Here is a 12,235-nt window from a genome sequence, read left to right as displayed (position 1 = left end):
TGACTCTCATAGTTGTGGTCTACCTATGATGTCAATTACAGGCCTCTCTTATCTTTTTTCAAGTGGGAGAACTTGCACAATTGGTGGCTGACTAAATACTTTTTTCCCCCACTGTACCTAATTTGTCTGTTTACACTGATATTTTCTCTCCCTTTCTTATAGATAGGGAAAGCCAGTGGTAGGGGGGGCTGCTATCTGCTCAGGTATAGGGTGCCAACCTCTGTGGCAATGTAGGGAGGCACTAGCATCTTAATAGGGTAATTCTATACTCCCTCCCCTATACAACCAATAGTGTTGGCTGTGTGCAATGGTTTTTATTATCTATATATACCAATTTTTTAGCTAGTTTCATTAAAAATAATGTTTTAACCTTGTTATTTGTAATATATAGTGCTTAAATCGGTGATTCCAAATGCTCCCTTCCTTCTGAGCCCCAGTGATAGCTTGCTTAATTTTTGGATGCGTTTCTCCAGTAGCATGAGCTGGACATAGTGTACTGGGCACTATAACGGACTGGGCACTACACTTAGAAATTTGCAATGTTCTCTCCGCAACATCCCTTGCTGCTTGTTGCTGGAATACACATATGGAGACAAAATCATCACTACACCTGTGGATAAATTCCCAGAGTGATGTAATTTCTAAAATGGGGTCACTTCAGGGGGATTCTGCTCTTCTGGCACTTAAGGGCTCTGTATATGGAGTGAGCAGACTGTCCAATGATGACTTGTTCTCCAAGAGTCTACTAGCGCTCTTTCCTTTCCATGTGGCTAAGCAGTACAAAGCAGCCACAGATGGGGTATTACCACGTTCAGCAGAAATTGTGACAAATTTTGGTGCCATTTTTACACATTTGCCTGTGTGAAAAGAAAACATTTGGGGCTAAAACCAACTTTTTGCTTTAAAAATGTTTTTTCTTCACTACCCCGTGGTATATAATTTTTTGACACTTCTGCGGTGTCAAGATGATCACTTCACCCTTGGATGAATTCAATGAGAGGTGTAGTTTGTAAAATGAGGTCACTTATGGGGGGGGATTCTGCTCTTCTGGCACCTTGTGGGCCATGGCACCCGCAAACCAACCATAACATTCCCCCAATTAGGCAGCAGAAGCCGGCTGTCAATCAGCATGACATCAGTAGTCCTGCCCTGTCAACAGGAAGAGAAACTGCTGATCTGTTGATAGGGAGTAGCTGAATCTCTGGCAGGAGCAGTCAATAAATGGCGCCAGGTACAACAGGTAGTTAGCTGCCTCTGTTAGCAACTACATGCCTTTTTTCTAAAGTCCCGGATATCCTCTTTAATAGTGATAATGTGCATACGGCATGTGACAACTTGAGCACATCACAAGCCATAGAAATAATGCCATTAATCTGGAACACATGTGATAATAGTGACAGTCACATGATCACTTCTAGCGTGTAAACAGACTGGCTGGGTACCATTGGAGCCTTGTAATAGCGGTGGGAAATTAGAGCAACCTAATGAGTTCAGAGCTGATGGAAAACCTTAGACTGTTAAAATATGTATACAACTTATCAGGGTTACACAAGTTATTCATCATCCATATTACTGCAGCTATTAATATTGTATTTCATGTCTTTTAGTTCTAGTGACAAGATGCTGGAGTGTCTCCTTACACATTGCATCCGTGTCCCAATGATTGTGTTAGACCCAGCCCTTCCTGCCAACACCACTGTGAAGGACTTGTTGGCCATGCCATACTATCATGCTGCCATATCAATATTTCATGTTGCAAAACCCAAGAACCCGTCAACCAATGTCACTGTATTAGTCTTTGAATCTCAGCAGGATGGTAAGCATTTTATTGAACATACGTAATTTGACATTTATTGGGTAAATCAAATTATTCTAGTCACTTTCACAAGGCAGTGTCTCCCAATGTATATTTTATTTGTAAGCTTGGTGCAGAATGTCTCTGTTAAGGTCTTCTTGCTTCTTTCAATTACATGTCTTCTTTTTGTAAAGTTCATTTGGTTTGCTATTTGGGACATGTGGATTAATATGTAATTGTAGTTAGTAAAGTCACAATTTAACTAAGAACACAGATGAGTCACTGTCTTAGAGGTTGTCCACTACATTAGCAATGATGACCTATCCTTAGGAGAGGTCATCAGTGTCTGATCGGTCGGTGTCCGACACCCAGTACCCCTGTCGATCAGCTGTTATCAGTGTCAGCGGCAGCCGCCGGCTGGATAGTGGACGCCGCAGGGTACTGCACATCCGCCCCCTATTGAATAGGAGTCGGATGTATAGTACCAAGCCCTGGTCACTATCAGAAGATGGCCAGCTCCGTAAGTGAATACTTCCGGCTGACGCTGCGTTGACCGCAACAAAATGCAACATGTTGCGTTCAGCGCAGCGTCAAAACGACACATGCGGAGGCATCCGCATAAATTCGCATGGCCTGCGTACCCAATGTTAAAGATAGGCACGCAGGACGCATGCCGACGTAGGCAGAGCTGAATGGAAGAGGTGCGGCAGTGGGCAGGGCTTAACGGAGGAACTACACAGCCCTCCACAAGTGTGAAACCAGCCTAAGAGAGGATTGGCATTAGTTAGGTCCTGGAAACGAGAAACGACTTAACGTGCCTTCCAGGTACACATGAATTGACCAATTTGTGTGCTAAGCTTTCTCAATTTTTTACATTTTCTAGTGCAGCAATACTGTTCAATTTTCATATTTCATGTTTGCATGCTATGGCGCTACAGAGTTCCGCTTTGTTTGTTTGTTTTTTATATATATATATACTAGCTGTACTAACCGGCTTCGCCCGGGGTAATAACTGCTGTTAGCAAAATAGAATGTGTTAACAAAAATTTATTCTGCACAAAAAAACACAAAACAAATAGACAGAAATGTAATTATTAAAAGTCAAAAACTAAGCTAATAGAAGCATTTTACAACCTATATTTCAACACCAGAGATATTCCACACAGATTTAACTAAATTGGCCAAGTAATGTGAAGTAATCTTCTACTACTTATTCGAGAGCCTTTTGATAAACGACATTCTTAGTTTTTCGTTCAGGTGCAAAGACAAACAGATTTTTGGCTGTTCCAACTCTTGAACAGGCCACATAAAGTTGACCATGAAAAAAGCATAGAAATTGTAAATCTAAGCTAGCTGAAGAGCCCGGCGTTGCCTGGGCATAGTAAATATCTGTGGTTAGTTATAGCACCTCACTTCTCTTATTTTCCCATCACGCCTCTCATTTTCCCCATCACATCTTTCATTTTCCCCCTCACATCTCTCATTTTCTCCCTCACACCTCTCATTTTCCCCCTCACTCCTCTTATTTTCCCCCTCACTCCTCTCATTCCCCCCTAACACTTGTCATTTCGACCTCACATCTGTCATTTTCCGATCACTCCACTATTTTCCCTCACTCCTCTCATTTTGCACTCACACCTTTTCATTTTCACCTCACACCTCTCATTTTCACCTCAGTATATACATGTTTGTCATCTCCCTTATATATAGTATACACCTGTATGTCATCTCCTGTATATAGTATATACCTGTATGTCATCTCCCCTGTATATAGTATATACCTGCTGTGTGTCATCTCCCCTGTATATAGTATATACCTGTATGTCATCTCCTCCTATATATAGTATATACCTGTATGTAATCTCCTCCTGTATATAGTATATACCTGTGTGTCATCTTACCTATATATAGTATATATCTGTGTGTCATCTCCTCCTGTATATAGTATATACCTGTATGTCATCTCCTCCTATACATAGCATATACCTGTATGTCATCTCCTCCTGTATATAGTATACACCTGTATGTCATCTCCTGTATATAGTATATACCTGTATGTCATCTCCCCTGTATATAGTATATACCTGCTGTGTGTCATCTCCCCTGTATATAGTATATACCTGTATGTCATCTCCTCCTATATATAGTATATACCTGTATGTAATCTCCTCCTGTATATAGTATATACCTGTGTGTCATCTTACCTATATATAGTATATATCTGTGTGTCATCTCCTCCTGTATATAGTATATACCTGTATGTCATCTCCTCCTATACATAGCATATACCTGTATGTCATCTCCTCCTGTATATACTATATACCTGTAGGTAATCTGCTCCTGTATATAGTATATACCTGTGTGTCATCTCCTTCTGTATATAGTATATACCTGTATGTCATCTCCTGCTGTATGTAGTATGTACCTGTATGTCATCTCCTCCTCTATATAGTATATACCTGTGTGTCATCTCTCCTGTATATAGTATATATCTGTGTGTCATCTCCTCCTGCATATAGTATATACCTGTGTGTCATCTCCCCTGTAAATAGTATATACCTGTGTGTCATCTCCTCCTGTATATAGTATATATCTGTATGTCATCTCCTCCTGTATTAGACCTCGTTCACACGTTATTTGGTCAGTATTTTTACCTCAGTATTTGTAAGCTAAATTGGCAGCCTGATAAATCCCCAGCCAACAGGAAGCCCACCCCCTGGCAGTATATATTAGCTCACACATACACATAATAGACTGGTCATGTGACTGACAGCTGCCGGATTCCTATATGGTACATTTGTTGCTCTTGTAGTTTGTCAGCTTATTAATCAGATTTTTATTTTTGAAGGATAATACCAGACTTGTGTGTGTTTTAGGGCGAGTTTCGTGTGTCAAGTTGTGTGTGTTGAGTTGCGTGTGGCGACATGCATGTAGCGACTTTTGTGAGATGAGTTTTGTGTGGCGACATGCGTGTAGCAATTTTTTGTGTGTCGAGTTGCATGTGACAGGTTAGTGTAGCAAGTTGTGTGCAGCAAGTTTTGCGCATGGCGAGTTTTGCGCGTGGCGAGTTTTGTGTGTGATGCCTTTTGAGTATGTGCAAGTTTTGTGTGAGGCAACTTTTGCATGTGTTGCAACTTTTGTGCATGTGGCAATTTTTCCGCGTGTGCAAGTTTTGCGTGTGGCGAGTTTTCCATGAGGTGAGTTTTGCACGTGGCGAGTTTTGAGCGGCGACTTTTGTGTTTCAACTTTTATGTGGCGAGGTTGGTGTATGTGTGGTGAAATGTGCGCTGAGGGTGGTATATGTGTTCGAGCACGTGGTAGTGTGTGGCGCATTTTGTGTGTGTGTTCATATCCCCGTGGTGGTGTGGTGATTATCCCATGTCGGGGCCCCACCTTAGCAACTGTACAGTATATACTCTTTGGCGCCATCGCTCTCATTCTTTAAGTCCCCCTTGTTCACATCTGGCAGCTGTTAATTTGCCTCCAACACTTTTCCTTTCATTTTTTCCCCATTATGTAGATAGGGGCAAAATTGTTTGGTGAATTGGAAAGCGCGGGGTTAAAATTTCACCTTACAACATAGCTTTGACGCTCTCGGGGTCCAGACGTGTGACTGTGCAAAATTTTGTGCCTGTAGCTGCGACGCCTCCAACACTTTTCCTTTCACTTTTTCCCCATTATGTAGATAGGGGCAAAATTGTTTGGTGAATTGGAAAGCGCGGGGTTAAAATTTCACCTCACAACATAGCTTATGACGCTCTCGGGGTCCAGACGTGTGACTGTGCAAAATTTTGTGGCTGTAGCTGCGACGGTTTAGATGCCAATCCCGGACATACACACATACACACATTCAGCTTTATATATTAGATATATACACACACACACACACACACACACACACACACACACACACACACACACACACACACACACACACACACACACACACACACACACACACACACACACACACACACACACGCAGGCACCTGTTCACACCTAATTCATGTTTGGATGTGTCAGTTTTTTGATTTGCTCCGGTCTGCTTTGACCTAAGTTTAACATCCTCAACAATCCGAACCTCCGACTCCCCTCTCCAAGACTTCTCCTGTGCTGCACCAATTCTTTGGAATGCACTACCCAGGACTATTTGATTAATCCCCAATACCCACAGTTTTAAGCGTGCCCAAAAATGCATTTGTTCAGACTGGCCCACTGCCTCAACATATTTTTCTAACTATCCCTGTGTTGCCCATTCAAAATTTTCTTCAAAACCAGGACCCTCGTATCATGTTCTCACATGCTTTATGCATTTAATAGCCCTCTGTGTCTGTAATGTTACACATACCGGTTGGTTACTGGTTCATGCAGCATTACGTGAACACCCTATTTATTACATTGATGGCTGGATTGTACAATGTACCATATGCACCATCCACCTTTCGTGTCTCCCCCATTTCCTCATAGACTGTAAGCTTGCGAGCAGGACCCTCAATCCTCTTGGTATCCGTTGTTTTATGTGATTATTGTTATTCTGTAATGTCTTTTATTGTCTGTACAAGTCCCCTTTAGAATGTATAGCACTGCGGAACATTGTTGGTGCTATACAAATAAAATTATTAATTATTATTGTTGAGACAAGTATTTTGACTCTGTAAAAGAAACAAGAGATCTGAAACAATGCAAATATTTTTTTAAAATTAATTGGCACAAAATGTTTGACCTAAAGATACGAAGGCTGTAAATTTACTTTAAGAGAAATTTCATGTTATGTCTCTTCACCTGATTTTGAATATATCAAGCAGGAGAATGTAATATACCTGTTACACTTAGGCGATTCCTTCTAGAAGCATAAATAAGAGTATTTCTTCAGTGCTAGTACTTCGGCTTGGTACCTTCTAGGAGGCTTGTCGTGGGACAATATATCTTGATCGTTAGCTGTCTGATCCATATGGATGAGTGATTTCTTTTATGACATTTAAGGGTTTGGAAAGATCTTCAATGACCAGTCATTTCAGGCTTCTTTTGAGGCATGGAGTGCATAGCTCTTTGCTCCCTCCCTTTATTTCATCTGTATTATTTTTTTGCATTACAGCCGAAACTGCACAAGTGAATGCGCTGTTTGACGCCAGAAAGGAAACGATTTGGCGAGCTTATATGGTAAGTTAATTATACAGTGGTGACCATATATATATATATATATATGAAGATGATTATGTCTGAACTTGTTGCTCAGTCTTTTATTACATTGCTGTCCATACACATTCAATAATGAAATTATAGCGTTCTGCTAAGTTATTTCACTCAACTCTGCTGTAACTTATTAACTTGGCCAAGCACATCAGTATCTTTTGGGGACCCAGTTCCTAGGCCCCAATAATGTGATTTCTACATCTTGTTGAAGTCATTCATTAGCATTTCAATGCTAAACATATTTTCAAGGTGCTTTGTCATCTTGTGTTGTGGAGCACACTCCTCCTCTTCTTCACAGTGCCTTTCTTTTCATGGGTTGGTTAACTCCCGTTTCAATTTCGAACCATAGTCACCATCGCGCTGCGGGCCCGAACTGTTCATTTTCCAATGCTGCAAGCAGAGGCAACTTTGCCTATACGTCACCAAAGGTGCACAGTTGCACTGAACTTGGCTAGATCAGGAGCAAACAGTAAAGTTGAGCAATCTGACCAGCTTCAGAGCAGTGCTTACATTCTCTCTCCCTTGTTTCTCTCTTCGCCCTTCTGTCTCGCTCTCCTCGCCCTTCTGTCTCGCTCTCCTCGCCCTTCTGTCTCGCTCTCCTCGCCCTTCTGTCTCGCTCTCCTCGCCCTTCTGTCTCGCTCTCCTCGCCCTTCTGTCTCGCTCTCCTCGCCCTTCTGTCTCGCTCTCCTCGCCCCTCCGTCTCGCTCTCCTCGCCCCTCCGTCTCGCTCTCCTCGCCCCGCCGTCTCGCTCTCCTCGCCCCTCCGTCTCGCTCTCCTCGCCCCTCCGTCTCGCTCTCCTCGCCCCTCCGTCTCGCTCTCCTCGCCCCTCCGTCTCGCTCTCCTCGCCCCTCCGTCTCGCTCTCCTCGCCCCTCCGTCTCGCTCTCCTCGCCCCTCCGTCTCGCTCTCCTCGCCCCTCCGTCTCGCTCTCCTCGCCCCTCCGTCTCGCTCTCCTCGCCCCTCCGTCTCGCTCTCCTCGCCCCTCCGTCTCGCTCTCCTCGCCCCTCCGTCTCGCTCTCCTCGCCCCTCCGTCTCGCTCTCCTCGCCCCTCCGTCTCGCTCTCCTCGCCCCTCCGTCTCGCTCTCCTCGCCCCTCCGTCTCGCTCTCCTCGCCCCTCCGTCTCGCTCTCCTCGCCCCTCCGTCTCGCTCTCCTCGCCCCTCCGTCTCGCTCTCCTCGCCCCTCCGTCTCGCTCTCCTCGCCCCTCCGTCTCGCTCTCCTCGCCCCTCCGTCTCGCTCTCCTCGCCCCTCCGTCTCGCTCTCCTCGCCCCTCCGTCTCGCTCTCCTCGCCCCTCCGTCTCGCTCTCCTCGCCCCTCCGTCTCGCTCTCCTCGCCCCTCCGTCTCGCTCTCCTCGCCCCTCCGTCTCGCTCTCCTCGCCCCTCCGTCTCGCTCTCCTCGCCCCTCCGTCTCGCTCTCCTCGCCCCTCCGTCTCGCTCTCCTCGCCCCTCCGTCTCGCTCTCCTCGCCCCTCCGTCTCGCTCTCCTCGCCCCTCCGTCTCGCTCTCCTCGCCCCTCCGTCTCGCTCTCCTCGCCCCTCCGTCTCGCTCTCCTCGCCCCTCCGTCTCGCTCTCCTCGCCCCTCCGTCTCGCTCTCCTCGCCCTTCCGTCTCGCTCTCCTCGCCCTTCCGTCTCGCTCTCCTCGCCCTTCCGTCTCGCTCTCCTCGCCCTTCCGTCTCGCTCTCCTCGCCCTTCCGTCTCGCTCTCCTCGCCCTTCCGTCTCGCTCTCCTCGCCCTTCCGTCTCGCTCTCCTCGCCCCTCCGTCTCGCTCTCCTCGCCCCTCCGTCTCGCTCTCCTCGCCCCTCCGTCTCGCTCTCCTCGCCCCTCCGTCTCGCTCTCCTCGCCCCTCCGTCTCGCTCTCCTCGCCCCTCCGTCTCGCTCTCCTCGCCCCTCCGTCTCGCTCTCCTCGCCCCTCCGTCTCGCTCTCCTCGCCCCTCCGTCTCGCTCTCCTCGCCCCTCCGTCTCGCTCTCCTCGCCCCTCCGTCTCGCTCTCCTCGCCCCTCCGTCTCGCTCTCCTCGCCCCTCCGTCTCGCTCTCCTCGCCCCTCCGTCTCGCTCTCCTCGCCCCTCCGTCTCGCTCTCCTCGCCCCTCCGTCTCGCTCTCCTCGCCCCTCCGTCTCGCTCTCCTCGCCCCTCCGTCTCGCTCTCCTCGCCCCTCCGTCTCGCTCTCCTCGCCCCTCCGTCTCGCTCTCCTCGCCCCTCCGTCTCGCTCTCCTCGCCCCTCCGTCTCGCTCTCCTCGCCCCTCCGTCTCGCTCTCCTCGCCCCTCCGTCTCGCTCTCCTCGCCCCTCCGTCTCGCTCTCCTCGCCCCTCCGTCTCGCTCTCCTCGCCCCTCCGTCTCGCTCTCCTCGCCCCTCCGTCTCGCTCTCCTCGCCCCTCCGTCTCGCTCTCCTCGCCCCTCCGTCTCGCTCTCCTCGCCCCTCCGTCTCGCTCTCCTCGCCCCTCCGTCTCGCTCTCCTCGCCCCTCCGTCTCGCTCTCCTCGCCCCTCCGTCTCGCTCTCCTCGCCCCTCCGTCTCGCTCTCCTCGCCCCTCCGTCTCGCTCTCCTCGCCCCTCCGTCTCGCTCTCCTCGCCCTTTTATCTCTTCGCTCTCGCTCCCTGCTCCACCCTGGGTACCAACCGCACATGATCTGCTTACTTCCCGCATGGTGGGCACAGCCCCGTGCGGAAAGTAAGCAGATCAATGCATTCCTAGGTGTGCGGAATCCCTGCAATTCCGCAAATTTAATGAACAAGTTGCTTTTTTTTCCGCTATGCGATTTTTTCGCGGAAAAAAATGCAACATTTGCACAAGAAATGCGGAGTACACTGAAAATAATGGGAGGCATATGTAAGCGTTTTTTTCGCGTTTTTATCACGTTTTTATAGCAAAAAAACGCAGAAAATACTGAACGTGTGCACATGGCCTCAGTGTAGTTTGTGAGTGCTCTCTTATCTCTGTCTTGTCTTCAGCACCCACTCTCTCAATATAGGATCACACAGTGCCTACTCACTTGTATGTAATCCTTCCATGTTAAGGGTGCATATTTAGAATATTGTGTACAATTTTGGACTCCAGTGTATAATAACGATCTAGCTGAACTAGAGCCGGTGCAGAGAAGAGGGAATAAATGTTGACTGCAGTACCAGGGTAGGTTATCAAACTTGGGCTTATTCACTTTGGAAAAATGAAGGCCAAGAGGTGATCTTGTTACAATGCACAAATATCTTAAGGGACAGCACAGAGATTTTTCTAGTGAGGCTTTGATAGCTAGGCCTGTACTGATGACAAGGGGGCATCCTCTACATCTAGAGGAAAGATTCATACATGGCGATCCATTACTGTAAGAGCAGTGAGACTATGGAACTCTCTGCCACATGATGTTGTAATGGTTGATTCACTAAAAAAGTATTAGTAAGACCTGAATGCTTTGATTAATATGATATTACAAAGTAAGAGTACTAGATCCTGTGAGGGACGTTGATCCAGGGAACTAGTCCTATTGCCGTATTGCTTGAGTCGGGAAGGAATTTGTCCCCTAATATGGAGCAATTCGCATCTGAGTCATGGGGTTTTTGTATCTTCTGGATCAACATATTACGCTATAGGTTGAACTTGTGTCTACTTTCTCCTACGCCTCATTGGGGGACACAGGACCATGGGTGTTATGCTGCTGCCACTAGGAGGACACTAAGTAGACAGAAAGATTAACTCCTCCTCTGCAGTATACACCCCTTCACTGGATACAATTTCAACCAGTTCTTGCTTAGTGTCTTAGGAGGCACTTTGGTCTTTTTTCCCAGACCCCAACTTTATTTTAATTTTTGATTTTTTAATTTTATGTAAATTTTTAATTTTTTATTTAACGGAGTGAAGGGGGCGACGGGTCCTTTTTTTCATAGGGTCCGCTCTCCCCCGAACCAACAACAGGCGAGCACGGCGAGTATACCTCCCCGTCCCTCTCCTGCGACGTATGGCGCACGAAAAGTTTGCGCCGGGGCAACGGTTCCTATTTTGGTCCCGATTTCCCCCAACCCCCTCCAGGACCCTGCATTACAGCAATGTAATCTGGAGAAGAATGCAGTCCAGAGGGGATGTTGTGCCGCAGCCCCCCTCTGCTACAGCAGCGTGATGCATCAGGGGCCTCTCCATTCCCATCCAGGGTACATGGATTGAGTTCGCATTCTCACAGAAGCGCCTGCAGACCTGTGAGAACCGGGACAATGGCGGCTGTAAGTACCTTCAGGGGACTCCCCCCTGCTCCCCCTTAGCGGCAGCGATGCGGTCCGGGTCCCCAGGGAGAGGCACCGCCGACCGGGGGTCGGTGGTGCTCGGCGGCGCTCCGTCGCGGCCGTCGCCGCACATCGTCGGCAGGCCCCAAATAATTTAGTCCCCGGCTTCTTCAGCCTGAGTAGGCCGCAGTGGGAAACATCTCCTCCCTCGGCCGTAGCTCCGCCCCCTACATCGGCGCTTCTCGTCTGGGACGAGAGGCGCCCTCCAAATCTCGGGGGCCATATTTCCTCTCTCCCTGCACGGAGTCCACGCTTCTCAGCGCTCCAAGGAGAACTCCTGGACAAAGAACCGCCATATCTCTCTCTGGGGACACAGACAGGACCGTGGGTAAGCTGTTTCAAGAAAGCTTAACCCTTTCCCTGCGTATACTGCCCGCTCTGTCCCTAAGGCACTATGTCTCAATCCAAGGAGACAAAAAAGGGTAACAAGAAGCACACAGTGTTTTTCACTGTATGTGCCACTTGCAATGCGGCCCTGCCCCGAGCCCACACTAGCCCCTTGTGTGCAGATTGCGTCTCGCCCTCTGTGCAGCCGCCCCTTGCCGACGCCGGTACCGTCGCCGATGCCGCAGCCGTCGACCTGGTAGAGCCTAGCCCCCCTGAGTGGGCAACCTCTCTGTCACGATCTGTGGCTTCCCTAACCAGGGCAATTAACTCCCTCTGGGGCCCCCCTCCAGGTCGGACCGTGGAGGATTCAGACGACGGTATGGATTCTTCTACCAGCAGGGGGCGTACCCGGTCACTTTCTACCCGAGGCTCCAGAAAACGTGTTCACGTTTCATCCCCTGACCATGAGCTAGCGGGCCCTTCAGTACCTGCAAGCTCTGCTTCCAGGTCCCCTTCCCCAAACTCGGATGACTCTGAATATGAGTCCGACATTTCCTACGTTCAGGACCCCCCCTCCTCCCAAGAGTCTCTCGACTCTCTCATTGAGGCGGTAAACCAGACCCTGAAGGTGACTGAGGACTCCGCATCGGAACCCGAAC

At 48.5% G+C, this 12,235-nt stretch overlaps 1 protein-coding gene across 3 annotated transcripts in view; it reads left to right on the top strand.

Annotated features, from left to right (window-relative positions):
• The window catches only part of GNPTAB (N-acetylglucosamine-1-phosphate transferase subunits alpha and beta), a 128,450-nt gene that overhangs the window by 16,832 nt on the left and 99,383 nt on the right, over positions 1-12,235 (top strand). For all 3 annotated transcript variants that reach the window (XM_077265615.1, XM_077265613.1, XM_077265614.1), the window contains exons 5-6: positions 1,608-1,816; positions 6,891-6,955. In XM_077265615.1, the coding sequence (XP_077121730.1) occupies positions 1,608-1,816; positions 6,891-6,955 (274 nt within the window). The remainder of the gene's footprint in view (positions 1-1,607; positions 1,817-6,890; positions 6,956-12,235) is intronic.

Source organism: Ranitomeya variabilis, chromosome 5 (assembly GCF_051348905.1).
Source record: "Ranitomeya variabilis isolate aRanVar5 chromosome 5, aRanVar5.hap1, whole genome shotgun sequence".
In the NCBI taxonomy this organism is placed as follows: Eukaryota; Metazoa; Chordata; class Amphibia; order Anura; family Dendrobatidae; genus Ranitomeya; species Ranitomeya variabilis.
Note: the sequence above shows the minus strand (reverse complement) of the source record. Positions and strands in the feature narration are given on the sequence as shown.